This window comes from Peromyscus californicus, unplaced genomic scaffold, assembly GCF_007827085.1.
Source record: "Peromyscus californicus insignis strain IS unplaced genomic scaffold, ASM782708v3 Scaffold_9__1_contigs__length_137607984, whole genome shotgun sequence".
Lineage (NCBI taxonomy): Eukaryota > Metazoa > Chordata > Mammalia > Rodentia > Cricetidae > Peromyscus > Peromyscus californicus.
In genome coordinates this window covers 56,547,384-56,574,395 of record NW_026294617.1, presented here as the reverse complement: position 1 = coordinate 56,574,395, position 27,012 = coordinate 56,547,384, and the positions used below count along the sequence as shown (strand labels likewise).

The window sequence follows — 27,012 nt, the reverse complement described above, 5'->3', positions numbered from 1 at the left end:
ATATCTGTATTCACATATAGGAACTTGAACTAAGGCAATTTCAACAAGAACTATTTCAACTAAGACAGTTTCAACAACTATCAATCAAGAATGCATTTAGTCAGCACAAACATGCCTTCTCAATAAAAACATTATTTAGATCAACTGCTTGAGGGTTTGTTTTAAATGTGCAAAATGTTGAAACAGAAAGTCTCCTTACACGTGTTAATAGTTTCGTGGCAAACTCGATAAAATGACAAGCTCCAAAAGGCAGAAGGGTTACCAAAATTATGTTTAAATACATGGACAAATGTAAATATTCCCACTTGAAGTTTTACTCTATGTTAGAGCAATACCCAACAATGAATAGGATGTATCTTAACATATTGGCAACTGTGGATGCTATATTGTAACCCTAATAAAGCTTTCCGGGGGATCAGAGAACAGAATAGCCATTAGATTAGACATGAAGGACAAACAATAGTGGCACACACTCCTTTAATCTGATCACTTGGAAGGCAAAGATCCTTCTGGATCTCTGTGAGTTCAAAGCCATAGTGGGAACAAAGCCAGGCATGGTGGTACACACCTTTAATCCCAGCACTTGAGGTCTCATGTCTTTGCTTGGAAAAGACACACGCTTTTAATCCCAGGAACTGATAGCAGAAAACAGAAAAGGCATGAGGACCAGGAACTAGAGGCTTTTAGCAGCAGTTCGACTGAGACCCTCAGGGGTGAGGACTCAGAGGCTTTCAGACTGAGGATTCATGGAAACAGGATCAGCTGAGGAATTGGCGAGGTGAGGTTGGCTGTTACTCTGATCTTTCAGGGTTCACCCCAATATTGGCTCTGGGTATTTTATTAATAAGACAAGACCTTTTTTTTTTTTTTTTTTTTTTTGGTTTTTTGAGACAGGGTTTCTCTGTGTAGCTTTGCGCCTCTCCTGGAACTCACTTGGTAGCCCAGGCTGGCCTCGAACTCACAGAGATCCGCCTGGCTCTGCCTCCCGAGTGCTGGGATTAAAGGCATGCGCCGCCACCACCGCCCGGCAAGATAAGACCTTTTAAAATTCGTGTTACAAGTGGCTTTATTTTTAGAATAAATTATATCCACTCAAAATTATATATGAATGAATTCAGCTGTCATCACATTGTCACATGTACCACCAAGAAGGCAAAAATATTACCAAAAGCTAAATTTGTTTTTAGCACTTTTAAATTATATTTATACATATATGTTCATAAATTTTAATCTCAAATCTTGTGTGGTATTAAACTGAAAATTTTTCATGTATTTAAGTGCATTAATATGAAATATTCTTGTACTCTCCAGAAGACATGGTGTGATTATTACTGTTTATTAAGATTGCTTAGAATTTCCTTCTGGGTTAATGGGATAACCATTTATCAGAAGTTTATAGTAAATGCTGTGGTAACAAAAAACATATTTCCTATGTAATTATGATGATATTGTTCTCTAAATTAGTTTTATGTTAGGTACATTTCATCTTCAGGAAGTCATTTTTGATACTGAATGTTGTGTAAATCAAAAGTTTGCTCCTAATTACACTGGCAAAAGTCTTGCATGTAACATCAAGCAAACCCTTGTTGTCTAAGAAGATATCAGTCACAAGAAATTTAACCTGATCCTTGGATAATTTCAGGAATTCTAGGTCTCATGTAAGAGTCATGTTATTTTGCTATTCTTTGTTGTAATTGTCCTCAGAAGGAAGAAAGTTTTCTTTTAACTGGTCTATCTCTGATTGAGTGTTCTTAGTAGTGATCTATTAACATTTGGTAGTGAACTTGGGTCACCATCTCCATCATCATTCATTACAATTCTTCCAACATGCTTTTTATGATCACAGGTTGCTTGGTAATTTCCATATTCATCACAAATATAACTCTGTACCTTAGTTGAAAGTTTAGTGTTTGATCTCTAGCCCCCAAGCCCAAGACGATGGGTGCAGGGCTAAATTCACACAAGGAGAAAAGAATGACAGAGCACAAGGTCTCTCAAAATGTGTTGTAATGAGCTGTAGACATAGCTAAGTAGCAGAGTGTTCAGCTAACATTAGTGAGATCCTATGTTCAATCCCCAGACTACAGAAAAGCTGACTCATAGTGAACAAAGCTGTAGATTTATAATAACAGGGTACATTAAGATCTTAAAATCTTCAGTATAAACATTTTGTGTGGTGTTATACTAATATGTATAATGCTTCACGTCAAAACAAAACAAAACAAAATCATGTAGTAATTGAGAAAATAGAACATTATTTGTTCTTTTGCAATAAAATAAGCCTTAGAAAGAAATGGTCCCTAGTGTGCTGCTAAGGTGAGGTGGAAGCCAGTGGTGCTGGGTGGGGCTTTCTCAAAGTGGGGGGGCAGCTCTCCTGTTGCAGTATATTATGAGGGGCAGGGCTAGTCATTACAGTGCCAATGAGGGACATGGGCAGCACAGCACAGCCCTTGCATTTCAACTGCATGGTGTTTCTGACCACTTGTGAACCAGCCAGCCCTGAGAGAGTGAGTGCAGCAGAACTGAACTGAGTCCACCCCCTTGACTGCTGTATGGCAGCACGGGTGAGGGAAAGAAAGCCTTTTGCTACCTGAGGCTAGTTAAAGAGTTGGCCATGGAGGGGGTTATTAAGGAAGAGTGTTCAGAATGAATGTAAGAGCCAAAGTTTGGGGAGAAGTACAAAACACTGTTTTTGCTCTTGTTGTTTTGTTTTATTTTGTTTTTTTGACAAGACACACCAACTGCATCCATGAACTCACTGTACCAATGAGTACATATACAATACCTGCACATCATTGGGCCTATGAACATTTCATCATGTAAGGAAACAGACTTACCAAGTTCCATTCATTCCTTAGGGACTATGGATAGTTAAAGGTGTCTGGGAAAGTACTGCCACCTTTGATAATGATGTAACCATTGGTATCTTGCCAAAGATCAAGTATGCAACTTCCACCTTATGCAGGCAACATTATTTAAACATTGTTGGTTATATACACAAAGGACATGGAAGTAGGAGGGAGATGTGGGGAGAAAAGAAGAGTTTTAGTATAAGAAGGGGGAATGAGGCAAAGAAATAAAAGACACTGAGTGCATGCATAAAACTGTCAAAGAAAAGCTAATAAAATAAATTAAAATAAAAATTTAAAATGAAAGTTATATACTTTGAAAAGCTTATGTTATGATTATATTCAGTCAGTTATCACTTAAAATTCTCTTTAGGCTACAGTCACTTTGGAAATCAGTATGACAGTTTCTCAGAAAAATAGGAATCAATCTACCTCAAGACCCAGTAATACCACTCTTGGGCATATACCCAAGGAATGCTCAATCATTCTACAAGGACACTTGCTCAACTGTGTTCATAGCAACATTATTCATAATAGCCAGAACCTGGAAACAATCTAGATGCCCCTCAACTAAAGAATGGATAAAGAAAATGTGGTACACATACACAATGGAGTACTACACAGCTATAAAATAAAATAAAATAATGGTATCATTAAATTTTCAGGCTAATGGATTGAACTAGATAATATCATCCTGAGTGAGGTAACCCAGGCTCAGAAAGACAAACATGGTATGTACTCACTCATAAGTGGATACTAGATGTAAAGCAAAGGATAACCAGATTGCAACTCACAGCTCCAGAGAAGCTAGCTAACAAGGAGGACCCTAAGAGGGATACATGGGTCTCTCTGAGAAAGGGAAAGAGATGAGATCTTCTGGGTAAACTGGGAGCAAGAGGTGGGTAATAGAGAAGAGGGGATGGGGGATGAGAACATAAGGGAATTGGACGGTAGATGTAGAGAGTGGGAGAGCAATGAAAGAGATATGACAGAGGGAGACATCATGGGAGTAGGGGAAATCCTGGTGCAAGGGAAGTTCCTAAGAATCCACAGGGTTTCTAAGAAACCCCAGCTTAGACTACTGGCAATAGTGGAAAGGGTTCCTGAGCTGGCCTACCCTGGTAGTTCAGGTTGGTAAACACTCTAACTGTCATCATAGAGCCTTAATCCAGTAACTGATGGAAACACATGCAAAGATCCACAGCCAAGGACCAGGCTGAGCTCTAAGAGTCCATTTGAAGAAAGGAAAGAGTGATTTTTTGAGCAAGAGGCATCAAGAACATGATGGGGAAACCTACAGAGACAACTGAACCAAGAAAATGGGAACTCATGAACTTTAGACCAACAGCTATGGAACATACATGGGACTGGACTAGGACTGCTGCATAAGTGAGACAGTTGTGCAGCTTGGTCTACTTAAGGGTCCCCTGGCAATGGCATCAGCATCTATCCCTGGTGCATGAACTGGCTTTTTTGGGCCCATTACATATGGTGGTACAGCTTGCACAGCCTTGATGCAGGAGGAGGGGCTTGGACCTGCATCAGTTGAATGTATGAAGCTTCTGACTCCCAATGGGAAGACTTACCTTTTCAGAGGAGAGGATAGAGGGTAGGTTATGGGGCAGGGGTATGAGAAGGCTGGAGGAGGAGTAGGAAGGATATGGCGGGTTATGTGGTTGGATTGTAAAATGAATGAAAAATTTCTTACCAAAGAAAAAGTTTTCTTTAAGCATATTTAAATTTAAAGTTCAAAAATGTGATATGACTGTTTATCTATATTGCTAGTTTTAATATTACTATTTTGGAAAAATCTTATGGAATGTCTTTTTGATAGAAAGCCTGTTAAAAATAATTAAGCTTCTCTATTTTATTTCTGTTTTTGTAGTGCTGGATCGGGAACTTGGAGTGTTTGGCTTGCTAAGCAATTGCACTGTAACTGAGTTATGCCTTCAACACAGGAAACTAAAAATATACATTTTTTCTTTATTGTTATTGGTGCTGGTTGTCTTAAATTATTTTATGATGTATATCAGATTAAATGACAATTGCAATACTTCTGGTGGCACCTCGTGGTGATGAGTTTAAAAGGCTGAGCCACCAGGCCTACCCCAGATTAATTTCTTTTTCTACTAATATTTCTCTTACAGCCTTTACAATCAAACCTCTCATATGGTCAACCCCAGAACTGCATCTGTAGCCTAAGCCGAATATTCTAGTGGCTAGTTAAATGGAAGTAATTTTTATAAACTATCATATCTTTACATTGATCACTGTTAATGCTGTGTTACTTATGATTAAATTATTCCCTCTATTATATTTAGGACACTATGCAACAATACACTTGAGTATTAAAGTGGAAACCAACTAAAATATATGATAGCTTCTACATATAAATTATATAATTTTATGGCTGATATGCAACATATTAAGAAGAATTGTGGTTTATGTTGGTATTATCATAAAGATGTAGATAATGGAACAGATTGATGATACCATTTGCAAAAATGACTCTTTTTAAATTCAAATCTACTATAAAGAGAAGAATGAAGCTAGAATGGAAAAACTGCCACAAAAATAAAATAATACTTAGGAACCAACAAATCCATCTTATGAATCTACATGTAAATCCAACTCCTCCTCCTTTTTTTTTTTTATTTTAGTCAGATAAATCTTTTTACCATCATTTCCTTATTCCTCTTGAGAAAAGAAAGACTGACAGTACCATGATGCTTTTCCTGTGAACACCCTCTGCAGAATCTCACTGTCATACACAGCGCCTTCTACAGTTTTATTCTGTATGCTCAATGTGTAAATGTATAATCCCAAATTCTGAATTGCTAAAAATCAAATTAGCAAAAGATTTAAAATCAACAGTGAAGCCCTAGCAAGTCTAAAAACATAGTAGCAATAATAGAAATCATACCAGGAAATACACAGAGAGAAGATCTACTTTAAAAATTAGGTCTGTGACAAATCATCATATAATATAATATCTTGGAAAAATTATTTCACATTTTTGGGTTAACCAAAGATGAATGGCAGTCATAATCCTCTTAATGTGCAACGAGGTGCCAAAAAGGACATCTAAAATCTACTTTAGATCATTAAATGTAACATTAAACTCCAATGAAATTTAACTTTAATTTCACAGTACAAATCAATTTGAAATTTCCATTCCTAGTTAATAATTCTCTCCTTTTAACTTCCTATCAGGTTGGCCTTGCCAAACTTATTCCCTTGATCACACTTTTCACTAGCTCATTCCTAGTGTCAAGGGTCAGACTGTTAATGAACAGCCAGACAAGGAAGTCCTTGACCTCCAGAAACAATGAACCTCTATATTCTTAATGAATATTATATTCAGCTCAATAATATTTTCATAAATGTTCTATGTGAAAACAATTTTCATAATTAATATAGGGGCAATTTAGTAAAGACCCTGGTATTTATCAGAAGAGATAAAGCAACATGTTTGTAATTCTGTTTAAAAGAAAGTAGAAATGCTCATCAACATTTATCATTTAAATCTCAGGTACATTAGGTCTAGTACATCAATGACATTTACGGTCCATCTAAATCACAAAATCCTATGGTTCCAACATAAGTCCCAGTGCAAGTGTTTCTGGTTCCCTTCATTTTACTTTCTTCTCTTTTTGGTTTAGTTTTCTTTTAAAATTTCCTATGATGTGTTTTGATCATATCCCCCACTACACACACCTAACATTGAATCTCATTGTGGTTTTGGAGCACATTGGTTCCAATTTATACTGCCCATATACACTTGGGTGTTTGGTCATCTGCCAGTGTAATGGACCAATCACGGATCGCATTATTAAAGAAACCTGAGTTTCCTTATCTTAGCAGCTATCAATTGCCAATAGTTCCTCAGCTGGGGATGAGACTTTTTGTTCAACTACCCCTATGTGCTGTAATTTTGTCAGATTTTACTATGTATGGGTCTTGTGTGTGTTGTTACAACTACTTGAGTTCATATGTGCAACAGTCCTGCTGTATTTGGAAGACATTGTTTTCTTGTACTCCACTTACTCTGGTTCTCTGCATTCTTCAAATCTCTTTTTCATGATCCCTGAGCCTTGGAAGGAAAGTGTATGACGTAGATGTCTTTCTTAGTACTAGGCAGTCCACTGTCTCTATGCTAATCACTATCTATTGCTAATAGGGTCTTCTTTTAAAAGGATTGAAAGATGTACCAAGCTATAGGTATAGCAAGAAATCATTAGAAGTTGGCGTAAGTCTGTGTCTATTTAGCAGAAAAATAGAGTAAGATTTCCTCTTTAGCCTATGACTTGTCTAGACACAGGATCTTTATTTTCCACTGACTTGTAACTCTATTCCTGACTCTATGTTATACAGTAAAGATCATAAGACAGATTTTAGAGTAAGGTATCATTAAACTATGAGATTCTGTGAAATATTTGACAATAACATCATAGTAATTCACACTAACAAATATGATTTGTTGTCATATGAGATAAATATATCTTTATTGAAAGAAATATGATTTTTCTCCCCACCTGTACCAGTATAGCTCCATGGCAGTTGGTGGTAAAATTCTTGAGGAGTCTGGTTCATTGACAAAAACATAAGCAATGTTTAGGCCTGGCTATAAACAAGTATAAAACCTTGACCTAGAATCTTTCATGGAGGGAAACTCTCGTTGTTACAGAGGACATAAAGCACTGCCAGTTCATTTCTGCCCCATTGGAAGTATGGTCCAGGGCTCAGGATTCCTTCTTCCTGCATTCCTAAATAGCACCTCCTGGGTGTCTTTCTCAGACACTTCCCCTGATATCTCACAATGGGGACCTTGCAGACATGTTTACCACTATCCCTTAGCAGTTCTCTTTGCCTCGCTCTTGCTTCCCACCCTCATGTTCATAAAATGCCACTCTTTTTTGTGTAGTGTCTCTGGGAGGTGATCTGATTCATTATGTGTCAATTAATCTGATCCTTAACAATTGCAGTTTTTGTTTTTTTGTTTTTTTTTTTCTTTTTGTTGGAAATAAACAATGGAGGTCCTAGCATGTTCTGTAATTTGGGCTCTTGATTATAATTCACATTAAGTCATTGGTGTTACATTCATACCAGCTTGGTTTTATCAAACACCTACTATTTAGCACATTTACATATAAACCTGGCCAAGCATATTTTTATATTCACCTAGTTGTGGTATCCTAACAAGTTTTTTACAATTTTAACTTACAAATTCTATCCTTTGAATTTATGTCGAGAAAAATATATTTCTAAATTATGAAGACTCGTAGATACGAGGAATACTTTCTTAACAATTATTTTTCATTTTGAATAAGAATGAAAATTGATACATTCCTATGAAATAGTCAATTCTGTTTATCTAGAGTTTTGTATTTCACGTAATAGTTGATATTCAATACTTTGATTAATAAAACATTCAACCACAGTTAAATTTTATTAACTCATTTTTTTTGACCAGGCAATTTCTTGTAATACTACACCAAAATGATGATTAAAGTTACATAAATGATGTAACAATATATTCTGTAGACAAACCCATTCAAAATAAAGAGCTAGAAGGAAAACTACAACCTAAGAAGGTTTAATACACCCACGAAAAAATGGGAAATAATCTCATACCAGCAAATTAAAAGCAAGGGAAGCACACAAACACACCAACAACAACAACAAACAATAACAACAACAGCAAAATAACAGGAATCAATAATCATTGGTCATTGATTACTCTCAATATTAATGGGCTCAATTCCCCAATTAAAAAAGACACAGACTAAAAGAATGAATGTGAAAACAGGTTCCTTCCTTCTTCTACACCCAAGAAACACACCTAATTTTCAAGGGTAGACAATGCCTCATGGTTAAGAATTGGAGCATAATATTCCAAGCACATGAACCTAAGAAGCAAGTTAATATACCCATTTTAATACTTACCAAACACACTTCAAACCAAAACTAATCAAAAGTATTGAGAAGGACACTACGTATTCATCAAAGAAAAACATTCAGCAAGATGACATGTCGCCGGGCGGTGGTGGCGCATGCCTTTAATCCCAGCACTTGGGAGGCAGAGGCAGGCGGATCTCTGTGAGTTCAAGGCCAGCTTCGTCTACAAAGCGAGTTCCAGGAAAGGCGCAAAGCTACACAGAGAAACCCTGTCTCGGAAAAAAAAAAAAACAACAACAACAAAATGACATGGGCTCCCAAGTTTATAAAACAACAACATCACTACTGCAGCTCACATGTTGATCCCCATACACTGATAATGAGAGGCTTCAATATTCCATCCTCATCAACGAACACATCATCCAGATAAAAACTAAATAGAAATATTGAGATTAACAAACATTATATACCAGTTGGACCTAAAAGATACTTACAGAACATGTATTTCATACATACAAAATGATTATATCCTTGTTTCTGTACCACATGGAACATTAGACACAAAGCAAATCTCAAAAGAAACAAGAACATTCAAATAACTCCTTGCATCCTGTCAGACAACCATGGATTTAAGTTGGATATCAACAAAGTCAGAAACAACAGAGAGTTTACAAACTTGTGGAAAATCTCTATTGAATGCAAAATGAGTCAAGATAGAAACAAAGGAAGAAATCAAAGACTTTCTAGAATTCAGTGAAAATAAATACATGCATACTCAAACTTATGGAAACAATGAAAACAATTGTAAGATAAAGTTTATAGCACTAAATGCCTTCATTAAAAAAGAAAAAAAGAAAAAAGAATGGCTCTCCAGTCCCATAACAGCACACCTGAAAGCTCTAGAACAAAAAAGAAATAATCACACCCAAGAGGAGTAGATAGCAACAGATGATCACACTAGGAGCTGAAACCAGTAAAAGACAACAATACAAATAAACAATGAAATAAAGATTTGGTTCTTTGTTAAAAAAAATCTTGTTGATTTTTTTTAGACAGACCCTTAATTAACTAACTAAAAGACAGCTAAAGAGAGAAGACCATATTAACACAACAAGATCCAGAAAGGGGGACAAAATCAGACACCAAGGATGTCCAGAGAATCAGGTCATACTTTAAAAACCTGCACTCCCCAAAATTGGAAACTCTAAAAGAAATGAATGATTTTCTCAGTGGATACTTCTTAGTTAAATCAAAATCAGATAGAAATTTAAATAGATCTATAACACCTAATGAAATAGAAGCAGTCATTAAAAGTATCCCAATGCAAAGAAGCCCAGGGCCAAATAGTTTTTTTGTTCTAGCTGTTGTTTTTTGTTGGTTGGTTTTTTTGAGACAGGGTTTCTTTGTGTAGCTTTGTGTCTTTCCTGGAACTCACTCTGTAGCCCAGGCTGGCCTAGAACTCACAGAGATCCGTTTGGCTCTGCTTCCCAAGTGCTGGGATTAAAGACGTGTGCCACCAGCACTCAGGAGGCAGAGGCAGGTGGATCTCTGTGAGTTCAAGGCCAGCCTGGTCTACAAAGTGAGATCCAGGATAAACACCAAAGCTACATAGTGAAACCCTGTCTCAAAAAAAATGTTTTAGAGTATAATTCTACTAGACTTTCTGAGAATTAATGCCAATATTCCTCAAATTATTCCACAAAATAAAAGCAAAAGGAACATTGCCCAATTTATTTTCTGAAGCTATATTTACCCTGATACCCAAACTTCATAAAGACCCCAAAAAGGCAAATTATAGAAAAATTTCCCTTAGGAACACAGATTTAAAAACTGAATTCAAGAACACATCAAAAATATCATCCACCATGAACAAGTAGGCTTCATCCTGGAGATGAAGGGATGGTTCAATATATGACAATCAATAAATATAATCAACTCTATAAGCAAACTGAAAGAACAAATGCATAATCATCTCAATAGATGCAGAAAGGCCTTTGACAAAATCCAGTGCCCCTTCATGATAAAAATCCTAAAGAGATTAGGGATATAAGGGATATACCTAACCATTATAAAGACAGTTTACAGCAAGCCCATAACCAACATCAACTTAAATAGAGAGAAAGTCAATATTGTTCCACTAAAATCAGAAATAAAAAAAGGTTTTACATTCTCTCCATATCTATTCAATATAGTTCTTGAATTCTTACTTAGAGCAATAAGACAACTGGAGGAGATTAAGGAGATTTAAAGTAGAACAGAAGTAGTCAAACTTTCTTTATTTGTAGATGATATGGTAGTATAAATAAGTGACCCTAAAACGTCCACCAGGAAAGTCCTACAGTTACTTAACATTTTCAGCAAGGTAGGTGGAAACAAAATTAATTCACAAGAATCAGTAGCCCTCCTAAATACAAAGTACAAATAGATTGAGAAAGAAATCAGAGAAACAAAAACTTTCACAATAGCTTTAAATAATATAAAATATCTTGGGGTAACAGTAACCAAGCAAGTGAAAGACTTGTATGATAAAAATTTCAAGTATTTGAAAAAAGAATTTGGAGAAGAAATCAGAAGATGGGAAGACTGACTACTATGCTCATGGTTCTGTAGGATTAACATAGTAAAATGGATACCCTACCAAAAGCAATCTACAGATTCAATGCAATTCCCATCAAAGTTCCAACAGAATTCTTCACAGACCTTGAAAGGACAATTTTCAACTTCATATGGAAACACACAGAACCACACACACACACACACACACACACACACACACACACACACACACATACACCAATGTAGCTAAAACAATCCTGAACATTAAAAGTGTTCCTGGAGCTCTCACAATGCCCAATTTCAAATTGTACTACAGAGCTATAATAATACAAACCACATGATATTGGCATAATTACAGACACATTGGTCAATGGAACTGAATTGAAGGAGCAGACATAAATCCACACACTTATGAATACCTGATTTTTTTATAGAGATGCCAGAAATACACACTAGAAATGACAGCATCTTCAAAAAATGATGCTGTTTAAACAGGATGTCTGCTTTTAGAAGAGTGCAAATAGATCCATATTTATCACTCCACACAAAACTCAAGTTCAATTGGATCAAAGCCATCAACGTAAAACCAGAAATACTGAAACTGACAGAAAAGAATGTGGGGAAGCCTGGAACTTCTAGGCCAGGCAAAGACTTCCTGAACAGTACACTGATACCACAGGTACTAAGAAAAACAATTAATAAATGAGACATCAAGAAACTGAAAACCTTCTGTAAAGCAAAGGACGCTATCACTCAGATGAAGCAGGAGCCTACAGAATTGTAAAATAATTTTACCAACTTCAAATGTAATAGAGCACTAATATCCAAAATTTATAAAGGACTAAGAAACTAGATACCAAAAAAACCCAAATATTCCAATAAAAATTGGGATACATACATAAACAGAGAATTCTCAATAGAGGAATCTCAAATGACTGAGAAGCACTTAAAGAAATGTTCAACATTCTTAGCCATCAGGGAGATACAATTAAAAACTACTTTGACATTCTGTCTTGTGCCTGTCAGAATGGCTAACATCAATAATACAAGTGGCAGCTCAGACTGGTGAGGATGTGGAGCAAGGGAAACACTCCTACATTGCTGGAGGGTGTTCAATTTTTCCAGCCCCTGTGGAAATTAATATGGCATTCTTTGGAAAGTTGGGAATCAATCTACCTCAAGATCTAGCTATACCATTCTTAGGCACAGATCCAAAGGATGCAACATCTTACCCCAAGGACACTTGCTCAACCACGTTCCATGCTGCTCTATTCATAATAGCCAGAAACTATTGGGAACTATTCTGGGAATATCCTAGATGGAACTCTCCAGAAAAAAATGGATACAAATAATGTGATACATTTATAAAACAGAGTATTACTCAGCTGCTAATGATATCATAACATTTTCAGGCAAATGGATAGACCTAGAAAAAATTATGCTGAGAGATATAAGCAAGGCACCAAAATATAAATATGGTGTATTTACTTATATGTGTATATTAGCCATTAAATAAATGAAAACCAATCTACAATCCATAGACACAGAGAGGTTAAATGTGAAGGAAGAAGGTAGGGAGTGTACATAGATCTCCCTAGGATGGGGGATGGTATACATTTTATGGGCAGATTAGTTGCAGGTAGGGATGGGAATGGGAGGGCCAGGTGAGGAGGGGAAGGGGAAATACAGTTGAGGTCTCCTAATAATGGGGGATATTGAGTCCCACGTGTCCATCTCTTGTCACCAAATGAGGCTTCCAGTTGAATTGGCTTTCATTCAATTGAATTGTTGGCCAAGAAGGTTCCATGGAAATCCCTAACAACCCAAGCTGTTGCATTAGACAATGGGTTACTTTCTGCTGATAGTGGAACCCCATTGCCAAGGACAACATGCACAAAAATCATTGAACATGGAAAAGGTAAGTTGGTGTCCATGTGGAACCTTCATTCCTATGTTATAGTATCTTTGTTGTGGGAAGATACTTTGCACGCTATCAAAGAAGAAACATAAATATCAACCAAGCTCTAAAACCTTTGACCTACAATTTGTCTTTCAGACAAGATATGCTAGGGAAATGGTGGCACAGAACTTGTCAGAGCAGCCAATCAATGTCTCATTTGACATAAGGCCTACTCTGTGAGATGGAACCCATACCAAACATTGCTTGGGTGACCCAGAACCAGTGACTAGATACCCCAGAGACCTAGGGTACAACAAAACACTAATCAACACACACACACACACACACACACACACACACACACACACACACACACACACAGAGAGAGAGAGAGAGAGAGAGAGAGAGAGAGAGAGAGAGAGAGAGAGACAAAAGGACTTCTAATGGCAATACTTATATATCAGTTCACATATTGGTGCCTTATTCAGTCATCATCAGAGACTCAGACATCAGCAGATAAAAGCAGATGTCTGAGACCAAGAGCCATCAAATATATGCCCTCAGAGCTCATGGATTTCCTCCAAAAGAGGAGGCAGAGAGAGTAAGAGCCAGAGGGGGTGGAGGACAATAGGAGAACAAGGTCCTCTGAATCAACTAAGCAAGGTTCATGAACTCACAGAGACAGCCGCAGCAAACACAGAGTCTGCATGGGTTTGCTCCAGGTCCTCTGTGTATATAGTATAGCATTATTCAGCTTAGTATTTTTATGGGACCTGTGAGTGGTCAAGTGGGCTTCTGATTTTTGTGTCTGCGCTTGGTGTTCTTTTCCTTTTCTTGGGTTAGCCTCAATGTGATGGTTTTGCTTTATCTTATTATTTTTTGTTTGTCATGTTTGATTGTTAACACTTTGAAGCCTGTTTCTTCTCATGAGAGTGGATTCAGAGGAGAATGAGGCTGGGGAGGAACTGGGGGGAACAGAGGGAGGTAAAGCTTTAATCAGCATATATTTTATGAGTAAAGACTCTCTTTTTAATAAAAGGAGAAAACTTTAATATATATATAAATTTTAAAATAACATGATGAACAATTTATTCAAGGAAATTTTTAAATACTTTATTATTTCAGGTTAAAATCGTGAGGGAGAGATGTTTTGTTTTGCTTATTTTTTGCTGTTTTATTTTGATTTATGAGACATAGTTCCATATACCCATAGGTGGTCTTGAAGTAGTTATGTAACTAAGAATGACTTGAAACTTTTAATCCCTTTGCCTCCGCCTCCTCCTCAGTGCTGGGATTATGGGAATGCCCTATCAGATGCAGTAAATACCTGATGATTTACAGAGGCACAATGTCATTGTTTTTGGTAAACCACTAGGTTTGATGATTTCCTGTATTATATCTCATAGCTAAATATTCTGTGTTGTTTTTTAAGATAGTAAACAGAAATCTTAATAATTTGTATTTATTTTTATTATTACTTTAATTAAATAATTTTATATTAGTGATATCAATTTGGGCTTTGTTACAAATTGCCACCTAAAATACAAAAATGTCTTTATATATGTATTATGCATAAAAAGCATAAGTAAGCATAACTATAAAATGTCTTATATACTATATAAAAATAAATCTGAATTATATATACAGTCTATAGTATATTCTTTTAATATACATTTTGAGGGTAAAATTATGAAACTAGTTTTTTTCTCATTGCTCTAAGAATTAAAATTACGGGCTGGAGAGATGGCTCAGAGGTTAAGAGCACTGGCTGTTCTTCCAGAGGTTCTGTGTTCAATTCCCAGCAACCACATTGTGGCTCACAACCATCTGTAATGAGATATGGTGCCCTCTTCTGGCCTGCAGGCATACATGCAGGCAGAACACTGTATACATAATAAATACATAAATCTTTAAAAAAAGAATCAAAATTACATGACGTAGTTAGCATATTCTACAAGTAGAATCCCTACATATTAGTTTAAGATGCTTGATACCACTGGCTGATTCTAATCACAAATACAAACCACAGTAGATATTCTGAAACACTTTTGAATATTTATAGTTCTCTATATTATGTGTGTCATGACAAAATTCTTACACACAATGGCAGTTTTATTCTTCATCTATGTTACCTTCCTAGACTGAATTAGGTGCTGGCCTCAGAATTGTTCCTCTCTCTACAACCTAAGAATCTGTTGAGCTGCCACCTGGATGACTGTATCTGTTTTGTTTCAAGTGAGAGCTTCAATTGCATGTGATCCACCTGTGATGTACTTCAATGGAACACTTCTCTTTAAATGAAGAGCAACTGTGTGACAATCCTCTTGAACACATTTCATAAATGGTAATAACTTGAGGTGATTGTGTCTACTTGGAAACATTCTTACCTACATCTGGCATCGGATGTCAGGAGGCTCTCATGCATTACATTCCTATATTTGACTTCTCACTCTGCCTCAGATTGCCTTAGATATGATGTACACAATGCTGAGACTGGGCATTCTTTTCTCTTTTGATCTCAGAGGAAGAACAATTCATTTTCTCCACTTTGTTGTTGATACCAATCAGATCTTTCTGTTCCTGGTTTATTAAACGTTTTTGTCATGAAAGTATGTTGATTTGGTGAACTTTTTACAAATTATAAGCATAATAATAATAATAACAATAAATAACACGTAACTCAAGCAAAATTGGGCACAGAAACTAAGTAGATGTTTCCTCAAAGAAAATATACGAATTGCATGCGTTATGTACCCTAGTGCTCCACAACCTTAAGAGTTAGGAAACTGCAAACTGGGACCATAAAGGAGGGCCAGTGAGATGGGTCATGCATAAAGGCACTTACTGCTCAAACCAGGAAACCTTTGCCCTCCACATGAACCCCATTTTGCATGCACACACTTACACATCATATACACATAATAACAACAATAGTAGATATAATAGTAAAATTTAAACCATAAACATTACTTTCTGCATTAGGATTACTATTATTCGACATACAGATAAATAAAAATAGCAAGATTACTCAAAGATATAGATAAACTGGAACCCATGGACCTTTGCTTGCAATGTACAACAGAGATGTAGCTTGATTTGCTTAATAGTCCCCCTGGAAATAAGATTGGGATCCATCACTGGTGCATGAGTTGGCTTTGTGGAGCCCATAATCTATGTTGAGACACCTTGCACAACCCTGGATGCAGAGGGAGGCACTTGGACCTGCCTCAACTGAATGCACCAGGTCCTCCTGATTCCCCATGGGAGGTTGTGCCTTGTTGAAGGAGGAAGTGGGGAGTGGGTTGGGGGGAAGGAAGCTGAGGGAGGCAGGAGGAGGGAAGAGAACCTCAGGATCTGTGGTTGGTATGTAAAATAACTAAAAAATTTCTTAATAAAATGATAGCATGTAGCTTTTTCAAAAAATATATACTAAATTACCATATACACAATCAATCCCATTTATGGAGTATATAAAAATAATTGTAATCACTATCTCAAAATATATTTATATGTGTATGTCCATTTCAATATAGCCAAAGTAAGGAAATTATTAAGTAGACTAAAGAGAGAGGACACACCACTTTTTATTCTTATAATAGCAACATTGATAAACTTGAAGGTCATTATGCTTAGGGAAATAAGCAGTCACAAAGAATAATCTCCACATGAACCCACTTTATGGGGAAGCTACAAAAGTCAAGATCACAGAAATATAGTGTAGAATAATGGTCTCTGTGGACTGTGGGAGGGAAATGAGTTATTACCAGGGGTCTGTTATGGAAGATAAATAAGTTCTAGGGATGTGCTGTAAAATAGTGTGCCTATTGTTAGCATGACTTTATTGTGCACTTAAAAATTTAGGAAGATTGATCTGACACTACGTATTTTCACCACAGTGAAAAAGAGGGCGGGGGAAACAAAGTACAATGGGAATTTGCAGCCTTCCATACTTCTTTCCTCACTAATGCACATGACTTTAAGAATGGCATCCAACAAATAATAAAGTAGGACAGGGGAAAATCTCAGATTTGTGGTTGCTAGAGTTCATGTAATTTCAGTTGATTTCTCATTAAGAAAGGTGATACACAATGATGAAAAAAATACGTAATGATCCCTATGGAAGTGTAACATCTCTGCAATTGAGACACTCAGCACAATATACCTCAGCATTCTCATTATCAGGTACCTCTTCTCAGGCAGAAAAAGAATGCCATTTGTTGATCAGTAGCTATCAAAATTCTCACACGCTACATATTTTTCACAGACTAATTGGCTTCTGAATGTGAACATGACAGAATGTTTTACAGATAAAGGAGTTAGAAGACAGTGTTTCAGACCATGACCAGATCTGCCACAACTTATGAAAAGCTGCAATGGGATCAGAGAAATCAATAGCTCAGGTCAATGAGAGTCAATAAAATATTTGCTACTAAAGTCAGGAAAGAAAAGAACTGAATCCCAAGGTACCCTATGCTGACAGGTGACATTCAGTGGAGATGATCACAAAACAGATATTCAGTTGCCTAGAGACACATATTTGATCTGATTTAAAATCTGAAAAACTATCCAGGGAATGCTAGATCGGGAAATCTACATGTGAGCCCAGTATTCCAGTGTTACACTAGTACATCTGTATATTTCTTTTCTCAGACTAAACACAAAGTGATTTTATACTTCCTATTGAAACAGTATAAATTCTAGTTAAGCTAGTTTTATTTGATAGATGAATTAAACTCAGGACCAATATGGAGAAAATAGTTATCCAAGGGAAGAAATATCACCTACAAGGCAGTGGAGGAGGGGTAAAAAGGAGTATTGAGGAAAGTTCTGTTCAACAAGCCAAATACATCAACAAATCAGTTCTTGTTCAATTTAGCACAGAAAATATATGATGTTTAGTGCTGCTAAGGCTTAAGCCAGATGGCTAATCGTATTTAACCAGTGCAGAAAACAAACAAAAAAGATAGTATAAATTAGAATACTTATATAATATTATGGATCCTTTTAGATGTCATTATTTAGAGTGTCAAAGATTTCTTGTTGCCAGCAATTATCTATCTTCCACTTTACTTAATCATCAAAGAATGACACTATTTGAAAGGATTAGGAGATGTGCCATTTGAGGAAGTCATTTGAAGTTTCAAAAGCCCAAGCTAGGTCCAGTTTTTGGCTCTTCCTACTGCCTGCGGATCTGGATGGAGAATTCCTACCTGCTCCTCCAGCATCAAGTCTGTTTTCATGCCACCATGCTCTCTGCCATGATAATAATATACTAAACTTCTGAAACTGTAAGCAAGCCTCAATTACATGGTGTCTTTTACAAGATTTGCCATGGTCATGGTGTCTCTTCACAGCAGTAAAACAGTAACTAAGATAATTAATATTTCTTGATGCCAATGAACTGTAAAATAAAACTTCATTTTGTCTCAGCTGGCTTTTCACAAGCTACTGGCTGTTACTCAATCATGATGACATTGCAAAGAGATTAATTACCTATATTTAGATATATTCTCAAGAGTCCTTGACAAATATGGCTTCCAGAGATGCTTAATCAATGATAGTGTTCACTGGATTTTATTTTACTTTCATTTATTTACTTATTTATTAGTTTGTTTGTTTGTTTTACTTGCCCGGATCTATCAATTCCGTAAGAAAATACTCAGGCTTGTTTAATATTAAAGCAGTTCATCCTATGAGGGACATGGTCTTCCTTTTCCCAGTGAACATAGAGAGTACTCTGTAGCAATTCATTTCACCAGAGAAAGCCATGTTATGACAGACATGCAAGCACATGTTCTTTTTATAATGTGTTCCCTAATATCAAAGCTTCATTAAAAATGCACAACACAATATAATTCAAAGCATTTTCTTCTTAAGAATTAATATATGAACAAGTAAGAAGTTGCAAAAGGTACTTCCATCCCTCATCCTTAGTACCATTGCATGCTGGGAATTAATTCAGAGAGAGACCCCAGATACATTTCATAAATTAGCAATATATATTTTTAGGTGAAGAGACACATTTTTATATTAAAGGAATTTGTGTTATACAAACACATTATGCCTATATTTTCAGATAACTAAATATTACTCCTCCACTGGAACTCTTAACAGCTATCAATGGGCACACACACACACACACACACACACACACACACACACACACAACACACACACATCCTGTACTCAGGCACATCTTCTTATGGGTAGCAGTCTTAACTTTTTATTCTTGGACTCTGAGCATTCACAATTTCATACATGCAAATTTGAGCTTATAGTGTTCCTGGAATACATAATAGATGTGAATTTACTAGGAAGACAATTTGCATTTTAAAACTAAAGAGATATTTATAAAATGTTGTGCTAATACATTTTCTGACTAATATACAGCTACATAATCTTACTACACCAGTACAAATGATTTGCATAATTACAACTGCTCTGTTGGGTACCTACCAACTGTAGGATAGATATACAACCTTCTAATAATTCTCTTATACTCTGTATCCAGTATTCATTTAGCTCCCCAGAAACAACAGAGCACAAGGTAACTTTGCAAAATGCACACACTGGACAGCATCTCTGTTTCACATACTCACATTGATGTCTTCCAAATCTAAGTTATTTAGAACAATATTGTTCCTCTTCCATATGATAGGGGGTCTCAGGGCTCCCACAACGGCACAACTCAGAACAGCACTTTGTCCCACGGTGGCTGCAGTAATGCTTACTCTCTGATCTTCAGGTAGACTCAGCTGAATAACTTCTGCAATGACAAAGTGTCAGTATATTGGTGAGTAGGTCATTTTCCAACATTAATTATTATAAAGCTTTTGAATATGAATGATTTTGGCTTTGAATTTGAACAACAGAGGAAAAAAGCTCCCAATGAAATGAAGAAAAGAGTAAATTGTTTCCAATTAAAGGTCAGAATGACATTTCAATTTAATTGATTGACAAGCATCCTCATGAGGCGATGAACTATTAAACATGAAATGCGTATCAGAAGGAGAGTTACAAAAAGCCTGGCAGATTGCACCTGAAAGAGAAATAAATTATTTAACCACCAATTCGACATGTACTGTGTCATCCTTATTGAAATAAAAATGATGTTGTTTATTGTCTGATGGATTTATACTGTAGGTGAGGTGAGATCATTGTTGGCCAGCTTCAGAGAGCAGTTGCAGAGCTATATGGGCAAAATGCATCATTAAGTTGGGAAATATAAATTGGCTCTAAGAAAAATGGATTTATTTGGGAAGTTGTAAGAGGAGAGGAAAATAAAAACATACTCCAAATTTCACCAACCACATAGCAATGAAGTGGCATTACATTTGCCTCACCCCTGACTGAATGCTGGTACAATACCGTCATTTTTAGGTCATTGAATTTTACACTTAAACATTTTTTTTTAACTTATAAGTCTGCCAATGATTATGCAGAGTCATGAGCGCATTGTTGGAAAAATGAATGTGGCTTTTCTCTTGTTAGTCAATCCTTACCAGCTGAGAATTAGCATCCAGCCCCTGATGGGTCACCATTAAGATGTCTGAAATAGTGTCTCCCATTTCTGCATCCATGTGGCTCTGCCCTGTGGTTCCCGCCTATTGTTTAGATTCTTATTCTGACACACTCTGTTTGAATATTACATTTTAACCTGCTGAATATCAAAAATGACTTCTTGGGTTTACAGGCTTTTGGGGGCAGATTGAGTGACCCCCATTATGTCTTCTCTTTGAACCTGTGTAGTAACTGCAATTTGCAATTTCTCCCCAGACACCTCTCATTCAAGGTCCATTTTTTTTTTTAATAACTCTTCTTTTAATCTTATCTGTTTTGAAGAGAAACACAAATGAATTTTATATGCTATAACCATTCAACTAAAAGCCATTTGGAGTTTGTTCTCATCATCATTCCAAATCTTGTTAATTGCATGTGTTTTGTTTTGGAGGACTGGGACTGACATGAGACCTACACCCTCCTTATGCATATGGGAAGTGCTCATGATAAGTGATTTTTATGACATTCAGCACAGTCCCCCACACCACTAACTGAACTGGGGAAGTCAGAAATAGACAGGACTCCTATTCTATTACTCAGTATCTTGTCTCCAAAACAGGAAGAATAGTTATTTAGATTTTTACTCTTTTCCATTATCCAAGAAGTGGGGAGGATAGTCTTTATACTGAAAACCCCTTTTACAGAGATTCAACCCAATATCCTCTATTGTAAATTACATCAGAAAAAGTAAAAATAGACAATTACCTTGCTGAGTCATTTGATGGAGAAATCAAACTACTGGGAACTCATGAACTTTAGACCAACAGCTGTGGAGCCTGCATGAGACTGGACCAGGCCCTCTGCATAAGCAAGACAGTTGTGTAGCTTGGTCTGTTCAAGGGGCCTTAGCAGTGGGATCAGTATCTATCCCTGGTGCATTAGCTGGCTTTGGGGGCCAGTTACCTCTGGTGGGACACCTTGTACAGCCTTGATGCAGAGGGAGAGGATTGGACCTGTCTCATCTGAATGTACCAGGCTTTGCTGACTAACCATGGGAGGCCTCATCTTTTTGGAAGAGGGAATTGTGGGTGAGTTGTGAGAGGAAGGCTGGGAGAGGGAGGAGGAATATGGAAGAGAGGGGGATCTGTGGTTGGTATGTAAAATTAATAAAAAAAATTTCTTAATAAAGAAAAAATACTAAACTGAAATTATAAAATACATGTAGAGGAACTGGTTCAGACCCTTGTAGGCCCTGTGTTTGCTGCTTCAGTCTCTGATAAATACATTTTCAAAAAAACAAAACAAAGTCAAATAAAGGGTAGGAAACTTCCTCCAAAAGCAAAAGTTCAAAAGACAAATCTGGTCTAATGTCACTGATATCTAGGATATTTGTGAAATATTCATTTAATAGTGACTGCATGATACATAAAAATAGGAATATTTATAAAAATATGAGACTATAGTAGGAAAATAAAATAAGAATTTGAGAATCATGGTGTATCTAAAAAGAGAATGATGATATTAAGTTAGACTTATTTACTTTTAAATCAGGAGAACTGAGCATCTTTACCAAGACTATATTATATTAACTATGTATCTATTGTCCAGTAGCTAGGTATAGATTCTGCTGCATCCTAACTTACTGACATAGTAGTCTCACAATGTTAGTACCCTGGGTTGCATATAATTCCTACTATGACAATGAAGCATAAAAGAAATTAAATCAGTGACATATCAAATAACATATACTACTCCCTTCTTTACTCTAGTAAAAGACACCTAATTAAAAGCAAATCCTAGTAGCATAATGAGTAAGAAACATATCAAAAAAAGATAATTAAGTGTCCTAGATGGAGTAAATTGATTCTTCTCATAATGAGAGGCCTATGATGACTCAATATCCTGATTTTAAATAACTGTGAAATTTAAATTATATTTTTGTCAAGGAATGAAGAAATAACAAAGTAAATGCTAGTCTGGCTTAGATAGGCCAAGATATACACTAATTAATTATATTAAAGTATATAAAATTGTAGACTAAATGTATATAAAATATTCTCTATATATGTCGCCTTATAAAACAAAAAAGTAGTGAATCAAAAGAGCAAGCAGAAACTAATTTTTCTTTGTCTAAAACAGACTAGATCATGTGGCTTTATGTATCCACATCAATGGCACAAAGATAGAGGCTAGAAAGGTGTATATGATCTCCTGGGGCTAAGTTACAGGGCATTATCATCCACTTGATGCTCAGAACCAAACTTCAGTCATCTACAAGAGCAAAAACGAGATCTTAACCTCGGAGCCATTGCCACTGCACAAAGATAGTTCAGTCTGAAAGACCTTGTTTATCCTGTGTCCCAGGAGGGAGTGTTGCCACTTACAAGAAATATTGCATCTGGAGCCATAATTTTATTTCATTGATATCTACATAGCAAAAACCCATCTTAACACTTTTATACACATTGAAATTCAGAAGAAAATAAATACTTTTTCCAGAGGGAAGTGAGGAACAAAGTGAGGGAGGAAAGAAGTGACAAAGGAAGAAAGAAAAAGAAAGGAGAGAAGGAAGAAGAAAGGAAGGAAACGAGAAAGAGAAGGGGGAGGAAAAGGAGGAGAGAGGGAGGGAAGGAGGAAGGCAGAAATGAGAGATGGAGAAATGGAAGATGGGCGTTATTGAGAGGGCTGGGGAAGGAGAGGGGGAAGGAGAGAGGGAAGCAGGAAGGGGCAAAGGAGAGAGAGAGGAACAGAAGAAGAGAGGGAAGGGCTGAGGGAGCAGCAGAGGGAATGGTCGGTGAGGGAGCAAAGTCAGCAGAGCAGTCTGCCATTGGCCCTGAAGCCATCCCTCCAGCAGATGATAAATGATCACAGTTCGAAGCTCAAACTTGCAAAACGGAAGTGAAAAAAAAAAAAAAAAAAAAAGAGGCCACAGACTTAAGATGGAGCTTGGGATAGTGCTGGACATTTAATAAAGAGGTAGAAATGTTAGGAATACACTACATAAATGTAAAATAAAAGAAAATTTTAATTTAATAAAAGACCCTGAGAAGAATTACAACCAAACCTCATTCTTCGAGTGTTATGCTTTTGAGTACTTTTGTAATCTTGGTTAAGGAAAAGATTTCTTAAGTCAACCACAGAAGCCTAACTTTTATCTTAATCATTAAATTATTTAAAGACACTATTAAGAGACCAAATCCACAAGTCCCTGAGCAGGAAATTTACTGCTCAAAAATCTAACAAAATCACATGTGCAGAATGAATAAAGATCTTCAGATGATTGCAAGCTGTTAAATAATCAATAGGACTTACAAAAGATTTGAGCAAATGTTCATGGATCACTCTAAGCTACATGGCTAACAACACTCTGAATAAAGGTAGTGCTCAGCAGTCTATGAAATCAGGGAAAGAACTCTCATTCTAGAGCCTATAGGACTGTCTGTAGCTAAAAATAACAATAACAATGGTTGAGAGTGTTTGGAGATATGCAAACTTTAAATTCCTTAAACATGAGTGTAATTCATATATACACTTTATTTCTCCACTTGGAGATGAAGTCAAGGCAAACCTGCCTGTATAGACATGCTTCCCCAGACAAGCCAACCCCATGTCTTACAGATGCCTTGAGCTGTGAAACTGAGCAGCAAGTTTTAGGCCTTAAGATGGCTTGGCATAAACACAATGAATACACACTTACATATTAAAAATCCACATACACAAAGTACACTATGAAAAATGTAAATCCCCCTGACAATGAAGACATGGAGACCGGCATGAAAAATATTATCAACTAGGTAACGTAGCATTGCTGCTACCTCAGTTTTATTTCTAATGAGTTCAGAGGCTTTCAGCAGATTGCTGTCTGTTTCTATAAGTCCCCCATTTTTTAAAATAAACATGATATCTAAACTTTTAAAGTTGAGGTTAAGATTAAATATGATGTGGAATGCTTATTAAGGTAATTTTTAGACCTGGTATCAAATGAATTTTAAAAAGACTGAAGCTGCCATTACTAATAAAAAGCAGTTGACACATATCTGAGTTGAGATGGGCACTAATTCATCATGTTTAGGAGTATATTTTATTTTACATGCAAAAGTCACATAATTTAATATACTTTAATAAATCACAAGTACAGCAATCAGCCTCATGACCATAGGCTTCAGATGCTACACTTTGATGCTAATTTTGAACTAGGTGCTTTTGGGGTTATTCTGAAGAGTACATACCTTTGCAAAACATCATTCAATATCATGATGATCCCTATTCTACATTGAAAACTAGTAGAATACTGAAATAGCCAAGCATCTTTTCCCCATATGATTTATTTCAAAACCACATACTGAAGAAATTTGATAACACAGTCTAAGTTTGTGGACTAAAAATATTTATAATGTTCCATATACAAGGTGACTTGAATCTGACATGGAACAGTAGGCTCGTGTGAGCATGAGCTGCTGGCACTGTTTGAAGAACTTTGGGAGTCTCTGAGACAGGTGCCTGTCTGGTATAACACATCACTATCTGGTCACTAGGGGAAGGTCTTCAAAAGCTGTGTCCATCAAGCATCTCTTTCTCTTGGTCAGTCAACAAGATGTGATGATCCACCTGGCACTCTCATAGACACAGACTCTTCTCCCACTGGTATTTTTCCACACAATGACTTCATGTCTCAAAGGTTTGAGCTAAAATGGACCCTTCCTTCCTCTCCTGTCAGGTATTTGGTCAGGACAGTGAGAATGGTGACACAGTAGGTTTTACCGTTTTTGTTGTGATCACTTTTAAATGGAATTCATGTGCATCCCAGAGTTCTATGTACCCAGCGTATAATGGAATTCACTTGAGTAGACCATAAATAGAAGTTGCGCTGTTTCGTAATGGGAAAAATCTATCATCCATTTGGGAATTCTTTTCTGTCAGGGGAAAGAAAAGAGTTATTCATACCCATTTCTAATCACCATAGTGCCCCCATGCTGTTTTAGGAGCTGTTACAAGCATGAGGGAAGAATTTGATCCTGTGTGTGTGTGTTCATTTTTGGAATTTGTCTAAGGCAAATGATACATTATTTTTGATTTAACTTTTTCTTCTTTCTTTCCTTCCTTTCTTTCTTCCTTTTTACTTACAGACAAGAAGAGAGGTTTCTTTCATGTGATAAGATAGAATTTTGTCATATCAGGCTACACAATGCCTTTTATATTATTGTCTAATTAACAGAATTTTGCTAAGAGATTGCTATCTGCCTCATGGCTCACCTCACTACTGAGAAACTGCAAATGAGATCAGAGCATTAGCTTCCATAGGAAGCCTTACAGAGTGTGTCTCTTTAAAAGTTTATAGCAAATAGATGTGAAGGTCCTGGGAACCAAGAACAGCCTTCTCATTTCTGGCCAGTCTTCACAGGATCCAAGGATGGGCCTCAGCTATGCAAATGACGAAATAAATTTAACACTTCAACCAGAATTAATTAGGCTATTGAGGGTTGACAGAGCTAATCAAAACACCAAGTTTATGCTGGAGCATCACATCTTTTACTGACAGTGGGAAAGCATCATGATTAGTCACAAGTGTTGGGGGTGACTCTGGGAATCTCTCTTGCAATACACAAGTCAAAAGCTTTACAGAACTGATAAATAGAAACATACAAAAAAGGGAGAGGGACTATTCCCCGGGAGTAAAGTTGATCTGCTCTTTCAACACTAGGATTTCACTTTCTCAGATCTTTCTTTTTCACTTTCAAGGGTTTTGTGAAAGGGTGTACGTGTGACAAACCTTGGTTCTTTGAGAACTTTTTTTTTTTTTTATGCCCATCCCTGTATCTGTAAAACTATTACATTAATTCACGTACACTACAGAAGAATTGAGAGGATTTTGGTTTTGTTTTTTGGGTTTTTTGTTAGTTTGTTTGTTTACTTGTTTTTCAGAGGCTTCTTCATTTCATCAAATATCCCTACTATGCTTGGCAAACCAGGCCTAAAGACAGAATCCATTTACCAAGCCTCTTTGTAGGGATGGAACACAGCCCTACAATCCTCCTAGGATTTCCTTGTTATCTGTGGCTGCTTTGAGCTATGCAGGCAACATATAAATATATGTAAAGCCTTAAGTATGTACTCCCTGAGCAGATGCAGCCTGTTTAGTGAACATTTCCTATTCATCTGTACTTATTTAAATAGGATCCATTTGACTCTGCCCATTCTCTATGACTGAAACAGGAAACAGAACTACCTAGAGATTACAAAATGATTATTCATATGTATGTGAGGGTGAATTCACAAACCACCTTTTCCAGCCACTGGGCAGCAGCAGCA

General features: G+C 36.5%; 1 protein-coding gene across 3 annotated transcripts in view; it reads right to left on the bottom strand.

Annotated features, from left to right (window-relative positions):
• Positions 1 to 27,012, bottom strand: part of Fstl5 (follistatin like 5) — a 596,643-nt gene that overhangs the window by 219,960 nt on the left and 349,671 nt on the right. For all 3 annotated transcript variants that reach the window (XM_052730071.1, XM_052730070.1, XM_052730069.1), the window contains exon 7: positions 19,803 to 19,969. In XM_052730071.1, coding sequence (XP_052586031.1) covers positions 19,803 to 19,969 — 167 coding nt within the window. The remainder of the gene's footprint in view (positions 1 to 19,802; positions 19,970 to 27,012) is intronic.